The 15,754-nt window shown below is 48.4% G+C and overlaps 1 protein-coding gene across 8 annotated transcripts in view; it reads right to left on the bottom strand.

Annotated features, from left to right (window-relative positions):
* Positions 1-1,350: 1,350 nt before the first annotated feature.
* rptor (regulatory associated protein of MTOR, complex 1) overlaps positions 1,351-15,754 on the bottom strand; it is a 120,652-nt gene continuing 106,248 nt past the window's right edge. For all 8 annotated transcript variants that reach the window (XM_066704303.1, XM_066704301.1, XM_066704305.1 and 5 more), the window contains 6 exons: positions 7,838-7,944; positions 7,601-7,728; positions 6,957-7,043; positions 4,249-4,365; positions 4,017-4,146; positions 1,351-3,809 (listed from right to left, as the gene is read on the bottom strand). In XM_066704303.1, the coding sequence (XP_066560400.1) occupies positions 3,741-3,809; positions 4,017-4,146; positions 4,249-4,365; positions 6,957-7,043; positions 7,601-7,728; positions 7,838-7,944 (638 nt within the window). In that variant the 3' untranslated portion in view covers positions 1,351-3,740. The remainder of the gene's footprint in view (positions 3,810-4,016; positions 4,147-4,248; positions 4,366-6,956; positions 7,044-7,600; positions 7,729-7,837; positions 7,945-15,754) is intronic.

The raw sequence follows: 15,754 nt of genomic DNA on the forward strand, positions 1-15,754 counted from the left end.
AATCTCTGCACTGCAATAGTCACCGGTTCCCTTGCCATACCGCGCCACAGCAACAAGCAGAAGGGAGAAATTACAGTTAGGTCCATATATATTTGGACAGTGACACAATTGTCATCGTTTTGGCTCTGTATGCCACCACAATGGATTTGAAAGGAAACAATCAATATGTCCTTTAAGTGTAGACTTTCATCTTTAATTTGAGGGTAGTTACATCCAAATTGGTTGAACCGTGTAGGAATTACACCCATTTTTATATGTGCCCCCCCCCCCAATTTTAGGGGCTCAAAAGTATTTGGACAAACTAACATAATCATGAATTAAATTGTGAGTTTCAATACTTGGTGGCAAATCCTTTGCAGTCAATGACTGCCTGAAGTCTGGAACCCATAGACATCACCAGATGCTGGGTTTCTTCCCTGGTGATGCTCTGCCAGGCCTGCACTGCAGCTGTCTTTAGTTCCTGCTTGCTCTTGGGGTGTTGTGCCTTCAGTTTTGCCTTCAGCAAGTGAAATGCTGCTCAATTGGATTCAGGTCAGGTGATTGACTTGGCCATTGCAGAACATTGGCTGTATGCTTCGGGTCATTGTCCATCTGCACTGTGAAGCACCGTCCAATGAGTTTTTAAGCATTTGGCTGAATCTGAGCAGATAATATACCCCTAAACACTTTGTCAGCAGGGTTGCTTTCGCAGTATGTGCAGATGGACAATGACCCGAAGCATACTGCGAAAGCAACCCAAGACTTTTTTTAAGGCGAAGAAGTCAAATGTTCTGCAACGGCCAGTCTTGATTGTTTCCTTTCAAATCCATTGTGGTGGTGTACAAAATGAGCCAAAATGATGACAACTGTGTCACTGTCCAAATATTTATGGACCTAACTGTATGTCTCATCTATGGGGGTTGACTGGGAGGGACACTGTGATGCGGACCCCTGCCTCGGTGTGTTATAGCACTGAACCCAGCCAGGCCCCTCTCCAACACAGCACAGAGTGAGTTCATTAAAACAAGCCGATGTTCTCACTCCTCTGAAGCCGGCTGTGGAGGAAAGACTTCATGTCCTGGCAATATGTCAGAGTCGGTAACAAATGAAGTAATGGAAATGGGTAACGGGGGGAAGATCCCATCAACAGCTTACAAGAATGCGTTGCGCTGTCCTGTCCTGTTTTTCTCTGCCTCCATCCTCCCACTGCGCTCAGCTCCGCTACCTGGAGTTTGCTCTTTATCACAGTGGGAGTTGGATATCTGTCACCTCCAGCACAGGGAGGGTTGTCTTTACACACACACACACACATACAAGAGAGAGAGAGAGAGAGAGAGAGAGAGAGAGAGAGAGACAGAGAGAGACAGCAAGGATGTTGTGTATTTGGTTTATTTCATCACTGATTTTTCTCCAGTCTTACAAACCACATTCAGCAAAGCAATCTCCGCAGCCGGGGAGAACACATGATTGTTTCAATTAGGCTTTCAACCTCCTATTTATGTATTCATTTATATGTTTTTTGTTTTTTTTAGTTTTCCTTGCTCTTTTTATTCTAAAATGTTAAAACTTCTAACAGCAGGGTATTAACAGAGTGTTTGTGGATATGGTGACGGTACAGCAGCCGCCATTTTGCCTGTGAAGCGGGGCAGCTGTAGTGACTCCGCCTCTCCCCTAGAAGGAGCTCCGGAGCAAAGCGGGGGCAGGACTCGGACCACAGAGCTGCACTTCGGTGCGCTGTTTCTCAGCTGCCGTGTCAGTTTGTCTCTCAACACTCTTTTCGACCGACACAGCTGAACAGAGGAGTCTCGGTGTGGCAAAGTGTGGAGAGCAGAACAGGGTTTAACTCATCTTTGTCAAAACAACAGCAAAAAAAAAAAAAAAAAAATCAAACTGTGTGAAGAATCTTCACCTCCGTCACATGTTTGACGCTGAGGAAGGAGGAGTCAAGACCCCGAATCATGACCAGAATTAAAAACATCAAAATATGCATCGGGAAAATAATAATAAAAAAAAAACATATCACATACCTGAAACATGGAACATATTGTAAATATGGGATGAACTGAATAATACTTTATCGATAACAAGGTACAAATACAAAAATGGAACAAAACCATCCTGTCGTCTCCTGCACACTGAGCGAGTCCAGACAGATCGTCTCTAAAGCACCAGTTTAAAACATGTCTCCGACGAGAGCAGAGCACTGTGAGGGTCCGTCACGCCTCCCCCCGTGTCTGGCGCCTCCTGGGCCTGTGACACACGCCGACACAAACCCACACGCCGACAGGGCAGAGAGGGAGGGAGTCAGTGATGAAAACGTCCTCATGATAAGAGTCCAGGCACGGGCCCGTAGTCCGTCTGCCACTCTGGGAGGGCGGGGAGGGGTTCCAGAGCCACCGTTCACAATGGATCCAGATGAAGGGGGTGTTGGCACCATAAAAAACAACAGCAACAACAACAACAACAAAAATCAACACAGAAATGCATAAAGAAGTAAAAGGCTGGTGACCAAGTGGCGGACGCTCTGGCCCGGCGGCTCCACGTTGAAATGTTCTGGGAATGTCAGTATCCGTGTCACGTGTCCAGTCCCCGTCAGTGGCGTGAATGAAGGCAGGAGCAGAGTTTCCCCCTCTCCATGAGAGCAGGCGACAGGGAATGAGCAGGGGGCAAGCTCCGGGGGGTGTGGGGGGTAACTCCAGACCCTGAGAGAGCCGATCATGAGCTGCTGCTGCTCCCATGCGGCCTTTTTAGTGGCTGGAGTCGGGGGCGCAGCACCCCACCGTTGGGGGCACCACCGTCGAGCTCCTCGGTGCTGCTACTGTGACCACACTCACCCCCCTGTGCCCAGCGGGGAATAAAAGCTCAAACGCACTAAACCACAGCTAGAGTTAAGCGTCGCGGTTCGGATGAGGCTAAGAATGCGAATATCTATCGTCCGCCCTGAAAGCACAGCGAGACCTGGGGGGATCGATTGGGACAGATCCCACGGTCTGATCTTTCAGGAGGGTGTCGGGCGTCAGGACGCTGGCGATCGGTCGAGTTTGCGCTACAAGGGGAGTCTCAGTCGACCCCCCGGACAAATTATTGCTTTACTCTGCAACAGGCAGCTTAGACAACTTCTACACACATGACAAACGGGACATTTTAGAGTGGACTGCGTTGGGCAGCATGTACACAAACGAGCCCACATGACTACCTTAAAGCACTACTGTGGATTTAGTCGATTTGGCAAAGGTCGGGATCGAGGGAAAGTACGCACTGCTGGCGCTGCCGGGCCTCTCTGTGCAACCGGAGGTCACTTCCTGAAACCCCGCATCTCTGCTTTCTACAGACGTTCTCGCTAAAGTGCTGTGTCGCTACTCTGAGCTCGCCCTGTTCAGGACCGCGGCATGAACACGTCTCGCAGTTCACAGGCTCTGGATAAAAATAAAGAGCGACATGAGAGCCGATATCCTGGGTGGAGGCGTGCGATTGTGGTTGCCCGTCGGCCCGGCCGCAGCTCGCAGGAAGAGTTCACACGGAAAGCGGGGGGCTTAAAATATCTCTATAATCTGTATAGGCAATTAAATATACACACTCCTCAGCACAGCCAAGTCTACAATCAGTAGCCCATCATCACCATAACAATAACAATTAGAAGAATTCATGAGTAGCAGCAGCCATCACTAGACATTCAAGTTGGTAATGGGATATGTACAGGAGAAGAGTAATTTACAGGGTTGTTCAAGAGGCGTGGAGAGAGTGGGGGGGGTGCAGTGATGTTATCTCAGTCTCTTCTCCGCCGAGTAGATGGACATGTAGTAATCGTTGCTGCCGACTGCCAGGTGGGGCTGCAGGGGGGAGACAGGGAGGAGACTTTTGTAAATTTGTATTGACTCAAAGAGTCTGCAAATGCAGCAGAGAGAGGGGCCTACAGGAACCAGTCTAGAAGATGGCCTCGTGGATCTCACATGCGACCCGACCCTGAACCAAGCCGGAACCGAGCCGGGCCGAGACAAGACACACAATAAAGCACAGAGTGAGGAGTGGGGCGTTACCCAGTAGGGATGGAAAGCCAGGCAGCTGATGGCGCCGATCCTCTGGCCCATGAACCCGTCATAGTACTTGATGTTGCTGATGACATCTCCGCTGGCGTTGTACACGGCGATGAACTGGTTCATGGAGCCGCTGGGGGAACGGAGGAAGAGAGGACAGTTTGAGGGTCACCATCTCTCTCCCGGTAACCCATTCCCAATCCCCCCACCCCCCATCACGCCTCGCCGTACTCACCAGGCGAACAGGTTAGCTTGCGGGTGGATGTCGAGGGCCGTCAACCCTTTCACCGTCTGCAGCACGTTGACCGAGTCTGGCATCCGGGGCTCGAAGAAGCGCACGTCACCGTTCACACTGTGGAGAGTGGGGGACGGGGACAGACAGGCAAATCAGAGAGGGTCCGATATACCAAGAGATGCCAGGGACCGTGTGGAGACTTCCCAAGACCACTCAAGACAACCGAGTCACTCTGGTCTGCTTTGTCTTCGGCAGGCGGACCCCCCAACCATTGTTTAATTTGGTGCTTGGGAGCTAGGGGGTCTAGTGTTGACTTTCAGCAACTGTTACAGTGTACCAGAACTCGTGCGGGAGTTGCAAAATCAGGATCGCGGAGCAGGGATGATCAAAAGGCACCGACACGGAGCTGCTGTCACCCAACACAGGGCCAACTCAAAGGGAGTTCACGTCACTCTTACATTTTTAATCCAGCCACCAAAGGGGCCGTCTGAACTCCTTGTGAAGGCTGGCGGGCTCGGAGCGAACGAGACAACTACACAACGGGTTAAGACGGATGTTAAAAGAATCTAGAGTCTAAAGTCACGCGGTGTAATGCCCGGGACACACCAGCGCGTCGCTTCAAACTTGACGCGCCGCAGCCAGCACCACACCAATGTGTCTCCCAAGCGTCAAAAGGCAGAGATTCCATTTTGAGCAAAACAACAATACAATTACAAGGCTATATTTTATGGTTAAAAGTAAAAATAAATGTCAGTATTTTGGGAAAACCCCACTGAATCATCAACAGATGAGGAGGAAGTGGAGGTACAGGTACAGGGTTGGGAAATTGACTTTTTAAATTAACACAACCACAATGGCTGGTGGATGTGCAATTTTACCAGCCACTTTTTTTCCCCAATTCAAATATATAAAAGAAAACGCACTAGCATATTCTGAATTGTTTCAATACATTCATTTTATTATTAATACATATTTTATTTACCACGTAGGCTACTAACAATATGTGCTAGGCGGCTTTGTACTAGGCAAATTATTGATTGTGAAAGATTTATAATCGTGTTGATTGCGAGTGGCTGGTGTTAATTTCCCACCTTACTTGGATTTGTAAAATAAAAGTAGTAATTTTACTGTACTAAAAATAAAGAACTTACCTTAGTTAATAATCATTTGTACTGTGTGTATTTTTTGTTTGCGTGTGCTTTGTCCTTTTTTGATCTGGACCCACCTCCCGGTTAAAACAAATCTCCCGGCCAATCAGTGATTATAGGTTTATAGTGATTATATTATAGGTTTCGGACATATTTGGCAGCTGACGTTTCACATTGAGCATCAGCGGAGAGCCTATACGGCACAAGCTTAATAAGGTACAAACTCCGGTGGGTATGGAGAAGGGATATATATTAATTATATTAATCATAGGCTATATGGATCAACTTCCTTTCCTAATATGAAGGAGACATTGGAATCAAACCCCATAGGCAACTTCGAAAACCCGTTGTTATTATTATTATTATTATTATTAACTACTTAATACATCTGTGTCATAATGTACAACATTCTGAGTGCTGTCACCACTATAACTGGACTACCATTGGTCGAGAGCCACGTGTCTCTCAAGCGTCACGTCACAAAATGCTCTGGGAGAAATCTTGACGCAACATCCCCCTAGACATCCATCATATTAAAAATTGATGCTAGGTGAAGCAACGCGCTGGTGTGTCCCAGGAGCAGTAAGAGCTCTCCTCTCAGTGCTGCCCAGAAGTTGGTTTTCGATTGTAAGGACTCGGTGGCCCACCTGCTTGACCTCCCGGCGCTCGGGACGCAGCGGCGCTCATTAAAGGCTAACAGCTCGTCCTCTGTGGGGCTGCGGAGGTGCGTTAGTAAGCGATCCAATTAATTCAAATTCACTTCTAGCGAGAGCTCGACTCTCACAGGGGACACGGTTGGCGAGGCGGGAATATTCTCACATAGTGGTGCCGAGCAAAGGAGCATCCACCCCCCCACTCCCTAATTAACCTTTGTTTATTACCGAAAAGAAAGATCACCGATCAGTGCTTCACGATTACGAACAAAATGTTGTTGGACCAAAGCATCAGGAAAAAACAACAAAAACAACTACTACTACTACTACTACTAATAATGACAATAATAAGATATTGCTGCTCTAGAGGCAGTTCAGAGGAGAGCAACCAGACTTATTCCAGGTCTGAAGGGAATGTCCTGCTGAGAGACTGAGGAACTGAACCTTTTCACCCTGGAACAGAGGAGACTACGTGGGGACTTGATCCAAGTCTTCAAAATCATGAAAGGCATCGATCACATCAAACCAGAGGAGCTTTTCCAGATCAGCAGGGACACACGCACCCGGGGACACAAATGGAAATTGGGCTTCAAGGCATTCAAAACGGAAAACAGGAGACACTTCTTCACACAGAGTCGTCACAATCTGGAACAAACTCCCCAGCGATGTGGTAGAAGCTGAAAATTTGGAAAAAATTTAAAAATACACTGGATAGAATCCTTGGATCACTCAGTTATTAATGGACAACAAATGAGCACGATGGGTCGAAAGGCCTCCTCTCGTTTGTAAACTTTCTCATGTTCTCATGTTCTAATACTACAGCTACAGATCTGCTGCTCAGGGGCACAGTGAGCCGGGGAAGATGGGAAATGGGCCAGAGACTCCTCGGGGGGGATATGGGCAGTACCTGACGCTGATGATGTGTCCGTCAGTCTCCTTCTGCAAGTGTGCCTTCACCACCCAGGCGCCGTGCTCCCGGTACGTCATCACACGGCTGTGGATGGATGGACAGACAGACAGACAGAGAGAGAGAGAGAGAGACATTACTCTGCTGTTCTTCAAAACAAACTGACATACACTTGTGCACACAATCTTGCATTTGTTAAGTCTACATAGAGAAAGATTTTCTGCCTGTGCTGCTCTTCCTCTGCCACCAGGGGGAGACAAGCACACGCAGGCCACCGAGCCCTGGCTCTCGCTGATGCAGAGAAAGAGCTAGAGCTAGAGAGAGAGCGAGCGAGAGAGCAGCAGCAGCAGCAGCAGGTCCTCTCGGAGCTCCTCGTGCGCGGTGCTGAGCCTGTTTCCATGACGACGGCTTCCTAAGCCCTGCTGTGCCTCCAGGAGTTGGAGTACGAAGCTCCTCTTACCGAGTGAAGGAGTGAAGTTTTACTCTCACCCCCCCAGCAGACCAGGAGCAGCTCGTTATGCTGGTATGACCTCCTGCCGATTAACCCCTTCACTGACGCTGATATATGGTGGGATACATTGCCTTTCTATGTCAGACAACTGGAGAATATCACTTGTGGGCAGAATTAACATTTTTAGTCCTACCACTCGTTGGGGGCCATCCTCCGGTCATAGACGCGCACCGAGCCGTCACCCAGCCCCGCCACGATCAGGGAGCGCTGGGAGTCGCAGGACAGGCTGGTCACACAGCTGTCCGCACCCGTTGGGATGTCCTGAGGGCACACACACACACGCACACGCACAGGGTCAGAGGGGAACACAGGACACGGCATCACCGTCCCCCCCCCTCCCCGTGGCCACAGGGCTGCAGTCTCTGCCTACCTGGACCTTCATCTCCCGGTCTGTGTCCCAGACCCGGATGACGCGCACATCCCCCGAGGTCATCAGCAGCCCCGTCTCCTGCTCCCAGTCCACTACCATTCCAGCTCCTGAGGGAACAGAGGGCCGTCAATGCCTGTGCCGATATCCACACAACATGCACATGCACACATACATACACCACACACACGCATGTGCACAGCTCTCCAGATCAAAAATCAGTGTCTCTCGTTATGATTTGGCCCAGTTACCCTGTTCTCTCACTAGGGTCTGGAATCAACTGATTAATCAATCAAATCGATCTTAATTTGATACAGGACACTGAAAAATCCTGCTGCACAGTTGTCTGCAGTGTTGAGATATTTACAGTGGGGGGAAAAAAGGATTTGATCCCCTGCTGATTTTGTACGTTTGCCCACTGACAAAGAAATGATCAGTCTATAATTTTAATGGTAGGTGTATTTTAACAGTGAGAGACAGAATAACAACAAAAAAATCCAGAAAAACGCATTTCAAAAAAGTTATAAATTGATTTGCATGTTAATGAGGGAAATAAGTATTTGATCCCCTATCAATCAGCAAGATTTCTGGCTCCCAGGTGTCTTTTATACGGGTAACGAGCTGAGATTAGGAGCACTCTCTTAAAGGGAGTGCTCCTAATCTCAGCTCGTTACCTGTGTAAAAGACACCTGTCCACAGAAGCAATCAATCAATCAGATTCCAAACTCTCCACCATGGCCAAGACCAAAGAGCTGTCCAAGGATGTCAGGGACAAGATTGTAGACCTACACAAGACTGGAATGGGCTACAAGACCATCGCCAAGCAGCTTGGTGAGAAGGTGACAACAGTTGGTGCGATTATTCGCAAATGGAAGAAACACAAAATAACTGTCCGTCTCCCTCGGTCTGGGGCTCCATGCAAGATCTCACCTCGTGGAGTTTCAATGATCATGAGAACAGTGAGGAATCAGCCCAGAACTACACGGGAGGATCTTGTTAATGATCTCAAGGCAGCTGGGACCATAGTCACCAAGAAAACAATTGGTAACACACTACGCCGTGACGGACTGAAATCCTGCAGCGCCCGTAAGGCCCCCCTGCTCAAGAAAGCACATGTACAGGCCTGTCTGAAGTTTGCCAACATCTGAATGATTCAGAGGAGAACTGGGTGAAAGTGTTGTGGTCAGATGAGACCAAAATCGAGCTCTTTGGCATCAACTCAACTCGCCGTGTTTGGAGGAGGAGGAATGACCTCAAGAACACCATCCTCACCGTCAAACATGGAGGTGGAAACATTATGCTTTGGGGGTGTTTTTCTGCTAAGGGGACAGGACAACTGCACCGCATCAAAGGGACGATGGACGGGGCCATGTACCATCAAATCTTGGGTGAGAACCACCTTCCCTCAGCCAGGGCATTGAAAATGGTTCGTGGATGGGTATTCCAGCATGACAATGACCCAAAACACACAGCCAAGACAACAAAGGAGTGGCTCAAGAAGAAGCACATTAAGGTCCTGGAGTGGCCTAGCCAGTCTCCAGACCTTAATCCCATAGAAAATCTGTGGAGGGTGCTGAAGGTTCGAGTTGCCAAACGTCAGCCTCTCAACCTTAATGACTTGGAGAGGATCTGCAAAGAGGAGTGGGACAAAATCCCTCCTGAGATGTGTGCAAACCTGGTGGCCGACTACAAGAAACGTCTGACCTCTGTGATTGCCAACAAGGGTTTTGCCACCAAGTACTAAGTCGAAGGGGTCAAATACTTATTTCCCTCATTAACATGCAAATCAATTTATAACTTTTTTGAAATGCGTTTTTCTGGATTTTGTTGTTGTTATTCTGTCTCTCACTGTTAAAATACATCTACCATTAAAATTATAGACTGATCATTTCTTTGTCAGTGGGCAAACCTACAAAATCAGCAGGGGATCAAATACTTTTTTCACTCACTGTACATGTAATATAATAATGAAAATCTGACACATTTGTGACTACAAGGAAATACAACATTAATATCCACGGCCAACTCAAGGGATCCATGGAACCGATCCAGTGGCGCACAACTGGACTTCATGCGGTTTGACTGTGTTAACCCCCTGGCACTGGTAAAATGGCCCGTGCCAAGTGTGCCGTCCATATCTCCACCACAGTGCCGTACCCACTGCGATCAGGCAATCGATGCCCACTACGACACTTCAGATATTCTCTTTTATGAACTGGAAATCATGCATTTTTCATTGGGCCTAAACATTAAAGCACCACACAGGGGTGAATTAACGATACAGCTGGTATTCTGGCTCGCAGTCGCACAGCAAAACACTGACAAAAAGCTACGTAGCTCCCCCTAAGTATCTCTCTCCCTCTCTCCATCACTGAGCCCGCGCCGGTCCCCGGGACTTAACGGTGTGTTTGATCAGAAAGTCAGTCGGTGCCTCCTGCTCTCAACGGCAGGGGGGAAACAGAGAGCCCTCTGACGTCAGTGCGATGCAGAGCGGGGCCACTGGAAAGCCCACAGACGCAGCTCGGCTCACTCCGGGCGGCCCCCCATTACTCACACACGCCGGCGGGGGGAGGTTACACTGCTCTCAAATCAGGCAACACTTGCAGAATCCTCCCTAAACCCCTCTTCCACAGGGGACCCACTGTCAGCCCGCTGTCTACACCAATCAGGAAGCAGGAAGCATCACCTTGCCCCAGTTCTCCCGTGTGAGGCTGCGGCCCGGGAGAGCACAGCCACGGAGCAAACATCTGCCACTGAGACGTGACATATCTGTTCAGCCAGGCACCTGGGAGTTGCATTCCTTAAACTGTGGGACAACATTTGAGAGAGATTTTTTGGTTCTCTTGGTCATTAAGAATGAAAATAAATTAATAAATACATGTGTAAAAAGAACAGTCCCCAGTTTGAAGGTTAATTCTATGCAGATAAATCAGGTCTCCACTGCTGTGGCCAGGTTATGATACAGGGAGAGCATCTGGTGTAAAGGTCAGGCTGCGTCACAGGTATGAGAGGACGCAGAGACACCGATGGATCAGAGACCGTGTGGGACAGGAGACTGCGCTAAATATATAAAAATACATAAATACATAATAAATAATAGACCGCGGAGAAGCAACTGCATCTGGTGTTGATCACCTGGCTCTCCCAGGCCCACGAGGGGTGTCAAGAGCAGAGACTAGGCCACAACTGAAGTAATGAGCAGATTATGAGTTAAAAAGCGGGGTGATGTGCAAAGGTCGCTATTTGTTGAGCACTGGAGGGGGAAATATACAGTGAGGGCTCACTTTGCCCACTGACAAAGAAATGATCAGTCTATAATTTTAATGGTAGGTGTATTTTAACAGTGAGAGACAGAATAACAACAAAAAAATCCAGAAAAACACATTTCAAAAAAGTTATAAATTGATTTGCATGTTAATGAGGGAAATAAGTATTTGATCCCCTATCAATCAGCAAGATTTCTGGTTCCCAGGTGTCTTTTATACAGGTAACGAGCTGAGATTAGGAGCACTCTCTTAAAGGGAGTGCTCCTAATCTCAGCTCGTTACCTGTATAAAAGACACCTGTCCACAGAAGCAATCAATCAATCAGATTCCAAACTCTCCACCATGGCCAAGACCAAAGAGCTGTCCAAGGATGTCAGGGACAAGATTGTAGACCTACACAAGGCTGGAATGGGCTACAAGACCATCGCCAAGCAGCTTGGTGAGAAGGTGACAACAGTTGGTGCGATTATTCGCAAATGGAAGAAACACAAAATAACTGTCAGTCTCCCTCGGTCTGGGGCTCCATGCAAGATCTCACCTCATGGAGTTTCAATGATCATGAGAATGGTGAGGAATCAGCCCAGAACTACACGGGAGGATCTTGTTAACGATCTCAAGGCAGCTGGGACCATAGTCACCAAGAAAACAATTGGTAACACACTACGCCGTGAAGGACTGAAATCCTGCAGCGCCCGCAAGGTCCCCCTGCTCAAGAAAGCACATGTACAGGCCCGTCTGAAGTTTGCCAATGAACATCTGAATGATTCAGAGGAGTGTTGTGGTCAGATGAGACCAAAATCAAGCTCTTTGTCATCAACTCAACTCACCGTGTTTGGAGGAGGAGGAATGACCCCAAGAACACCATCCCCACCGTCAAACATGGAGGTGGAAACATTATGCTTTGGGTGTGTTTTTCTGCTAAGGGGACAGGACAACTGCACCGCATCAAAGGGACGATGGACGGGGCCCATGTACCGTCAAATCTTGGGTGAGAACCTCCTTCCCTCAGCCAGGGCATTGAAAATGGGTCGTGGATGGGGATTCCAGGATGACAATGACCCAAAACACACAGCCAAGACAACAAAGGAGTGGCTCAAGAAGAAGCACATTAAGGTCCTGGAGTGGCCTAGCCAGTCTCCAGACCTTAATCCCATAGAAAATCTATGGAGGGAGCTGAAGGTTCGAGTTGCCAAACGTCAGCCTCTAAACCTTAATGACTTGGAGAGGATCTGCAAAGAGGAGTGGGACAAAATCCCTCCTGAGATGTGTGCAAACCTGGTGGCCGACTACAAGAAACGACTGACCTCTGCGATTGCCAACAAGGACTTTGCCACCAAGTACTAAGTCGAAGGGGTCAAATACTTATTTCCCTCATTAACATGCAAATCAATTTATAACTTTTTTGAAATGCGTTTTTCTGGATTTTTTTGTTGTTATTCTGTCTCTCACTGTTAAAATACACCTACCATTAAAATTATAGACTGATCATTTCTTTGTCAGTGGGCAAACATACAAAATCAGCAGGGGATCAAATACTTTTTCCCTCACTGTACCTGTGGGAAACCATGAAGTATATATATGAATCACTAACATTTTTGATCTGTTATTTAGCCTGCATTTATTAACACACTATCTGGTCCAGGCAGGCTAGGCGTTTCTGCACGAAAACTTCTTAACTTCCCAACTGGCTTTCTATTTTTGAAAATGTATTGGTGGTTAACAAATGGATGATGTCTCTAAAGACTTCAACAGTCAATCGGGAGGTTTGATTTTGTTGGGGTGTTCAAAATTTGCACACCAAAAAAGTATGTTATGTGCCGTGAAGGTAGAGAAGGCAGGTTTTAAAAAGACAGCGATGGGGACGCGATACGAAGAGGGATTGAGTGAGAGGGGTGGGTCACAGCAGAGCCAGCGACCAGGACAGTTAAGAAGATTATTTATATTTGACTGAACTGGTCTTATGTAAGATTTATGCGAGTTATTAAATTCTGGGACTGAATGTACGAATGCAGATCAGAAGTGGGGACAAAATGCATCCCACCGGGGATAAAATATAAGGACCAGAGGGGGTGATGATATTGAATTAATACGTGTTGTACCCTTGACATGCTGTTAGTCATCTTGGACAAAAGGCCTGGGCGACACAGCGGAGTCTGGGACGGGAGTGGTAGGGAAAGCCGAAGCTGTCATTCAAACAAAATGAAATAAAACGGTAAAGGATTTCACACTCCAGACAAACCAAATGCAGCCTCACAAACTCCACAGAGAACAGCTGTGCTCAGAAAAGAGCGGGCACTCACTACCCAACACCTGTACACACATAAAAAAACAAAACTGCCCAAATCGACCAAGTATGAATTAATACACATTGCAGGATCTGGCAAATTGCTGTGTTTGAAATATGGCCGAGGGGAGTCTCTGCGCTCTGTGGTGAGACAGTCACACTGGCAGGTAACGGAGCCTCGGCAGGGCTGAGATGACACGGCCGGTCCGCCTGCGCCGAGGCCTGCGGAGTTTCTCTCGTTTGTACTTGAAACAGGTGTCAGTGCTTGTGGGGCAGGAGAGAGGGCTTTTACCACCTGCTCCCTCTGCCTCTCTCTCTCTCTCTCTCTCTCTCTTTTCGCTCGAGCACTCTTTTCTCAAATCAATAATACATGATCAGAGAGGTTTTTCCTCTCACAAGCCTTTAATGCAGCTCTCTGATGGCTGCCAGGGAAACAAAGACACGCGGCCGCACTGTGCCACTCCGCGCACAGAAGAGGGGGACGAAACAAAGGGGGAGGAAAAAAAAAAAAGTAATAAGAGGCTTCATTACTAGGCTGTAACAGAAAGCTGTTTGTTCCCTTCGCAACCTCTCTCTCTCCCTCTCCTCATCCATTTCTGCTGCCAGAATAGAAGAATGTAATACTGACAAAAGCGGTGGCAGGATCACAGTTCTCTCTCATCCCTCGCTCTAAAGACTCACACGCGTTTAAAGCAGCCGTGTTCAAGGTGTAGAGCCGGTTTGTTTTGCAAAACACGTCAATCTGAGCTTTTCTAGGCCGTTCTGCTCCTGCCGCGCGGCACGGCTCTCTGAGTTTAATCCGTGTTCGTAACTGAAGCAACCTGTCATTTCATTTATTAATCTCTTTTTGGAGAAACGGCGCACAGGGGACCCCGTATAGAGTCATCAGCTCATACACACTCTCTCCGTCTCCAAATTAAACAGAATGATTAAGCAGCTCACTATCAGCTTAACCCAGATCTACACACGTCAGACCGATATTCATCCTGGGGGGAATGCGACGAGTTTCGCCGTGTGATCCTTGGAGAGAAGCGACTGTCGACTGTGTGTGGAAACTGACAAAGGATGACGCGGATGGGCGTGTGAGGACGAAACAGTGCGCCACTGAGTTGGGGGGGGAACAGAAACTCCTCTAACTGATCTCCACATCGCTACACGAGGGAGGAAGTGGCCCGAGGCAAGGGACACAAACCGGTTAGTTGGACACATTATTAGTAGGCCGAGATCAGAAAGGGTCCTCCCTACCGAGACCCTGGAGGCACACAGAGACGTTGAACAATAACGCTCCTCATCAGAACACACAGAGCACAACAACTGGTGAGCACGAGAACAGGTCCCCCAACTTCCACCCCAAGCCTGAATTCGACCGCATCCCGCTCCTCTACAGAAGAACCAACGGGGGTAGGGAGTCTAGCCAGCACTGAGATCCAAACAGGGACTTTTCAGATCACTGTGGTATCGTCACTACGCTATGAACAGCTGTAACCACAATCCCTCGGGGCAAATTTTCCAAGGCACTTTCAGGACATCGTCAGCAGTTTTGTGCACTTCTGCCCTGTTGTCACCCCCCGCCAGCTGTCCCTCGCCCCTGCGTCTACGTATGTACACACCCTCTCTCACAGCAAAGATCACCCGCTATCAACACCTGCGACCGGGGTGTCAACACTAATTAACTGCCTTGTGTCTGTGTTGTGATTGTAGTGACTGGGTTTCCATTACTCTGGAGTTTTTCCACTGCCTTTCCGTGAGGCGGGGTTGTGAGTGAGTGTGTGTTTGCGTGCGATCACATCATTTTGGAGGGGGTTTGAGGTCAGTCCCTCCGATACACACACTCTCAATGCGCCTGCCTCCTTCAATCATGTTTTCCTCCCTTTCCCGTTTCAATAAAACGCAGCGTTCCCTTACGCACACACCCAGTTGCGTTTCTCTCTCTTGCCCACACAGAAATCAATACCTGCATCTGATGTGCGTCTATAGGAGAGGGAAAGAAGGAGCATGGGAGGTGTAGAGACGGCTCAAGAAGCGATGACCGGGTAAAGCTCAATCTCGCGACGGTCTCGGTGAACACGCACTTGGCTGTCAAACAAACGCCCGTCCTGGCAGCTGGCAAACAGTCCCGGACAAACTAACCCTAGCCCCCTGCTCCCCCGCCGGCCAACTCACAGACAATTACATCTGCCTCCCCCCGCTGCCTTCCATTACCGGGGGATGCTTGTATTGTTCCAAGGCTTCCAGTAACAAACATATTAGTCTTAATGCACTTCTGTGGCATCGGCACACAAAACACTGTTGGCTCGGGGGCTGTTTATATTCCCCAGACGGACTCGGCGGCTCCCTCTCTCTCTCCCACGAACAAAATTAAAAACGGAA

Source organism: Amia ocellicauda, chromosome 5 (assembly GCF_036373705.1).
Source record: "Amia ocellicauda isolate fAmiCal2 chromosome 5, fAmiCal2.hap1, whole genome shotgun sequence".
Lineage (NCBI taxonomy): Eukaryota > Metazoa > Chordata > Actinopteri > Amiiformes > Amiidae > Amia > Amia ocellicauda.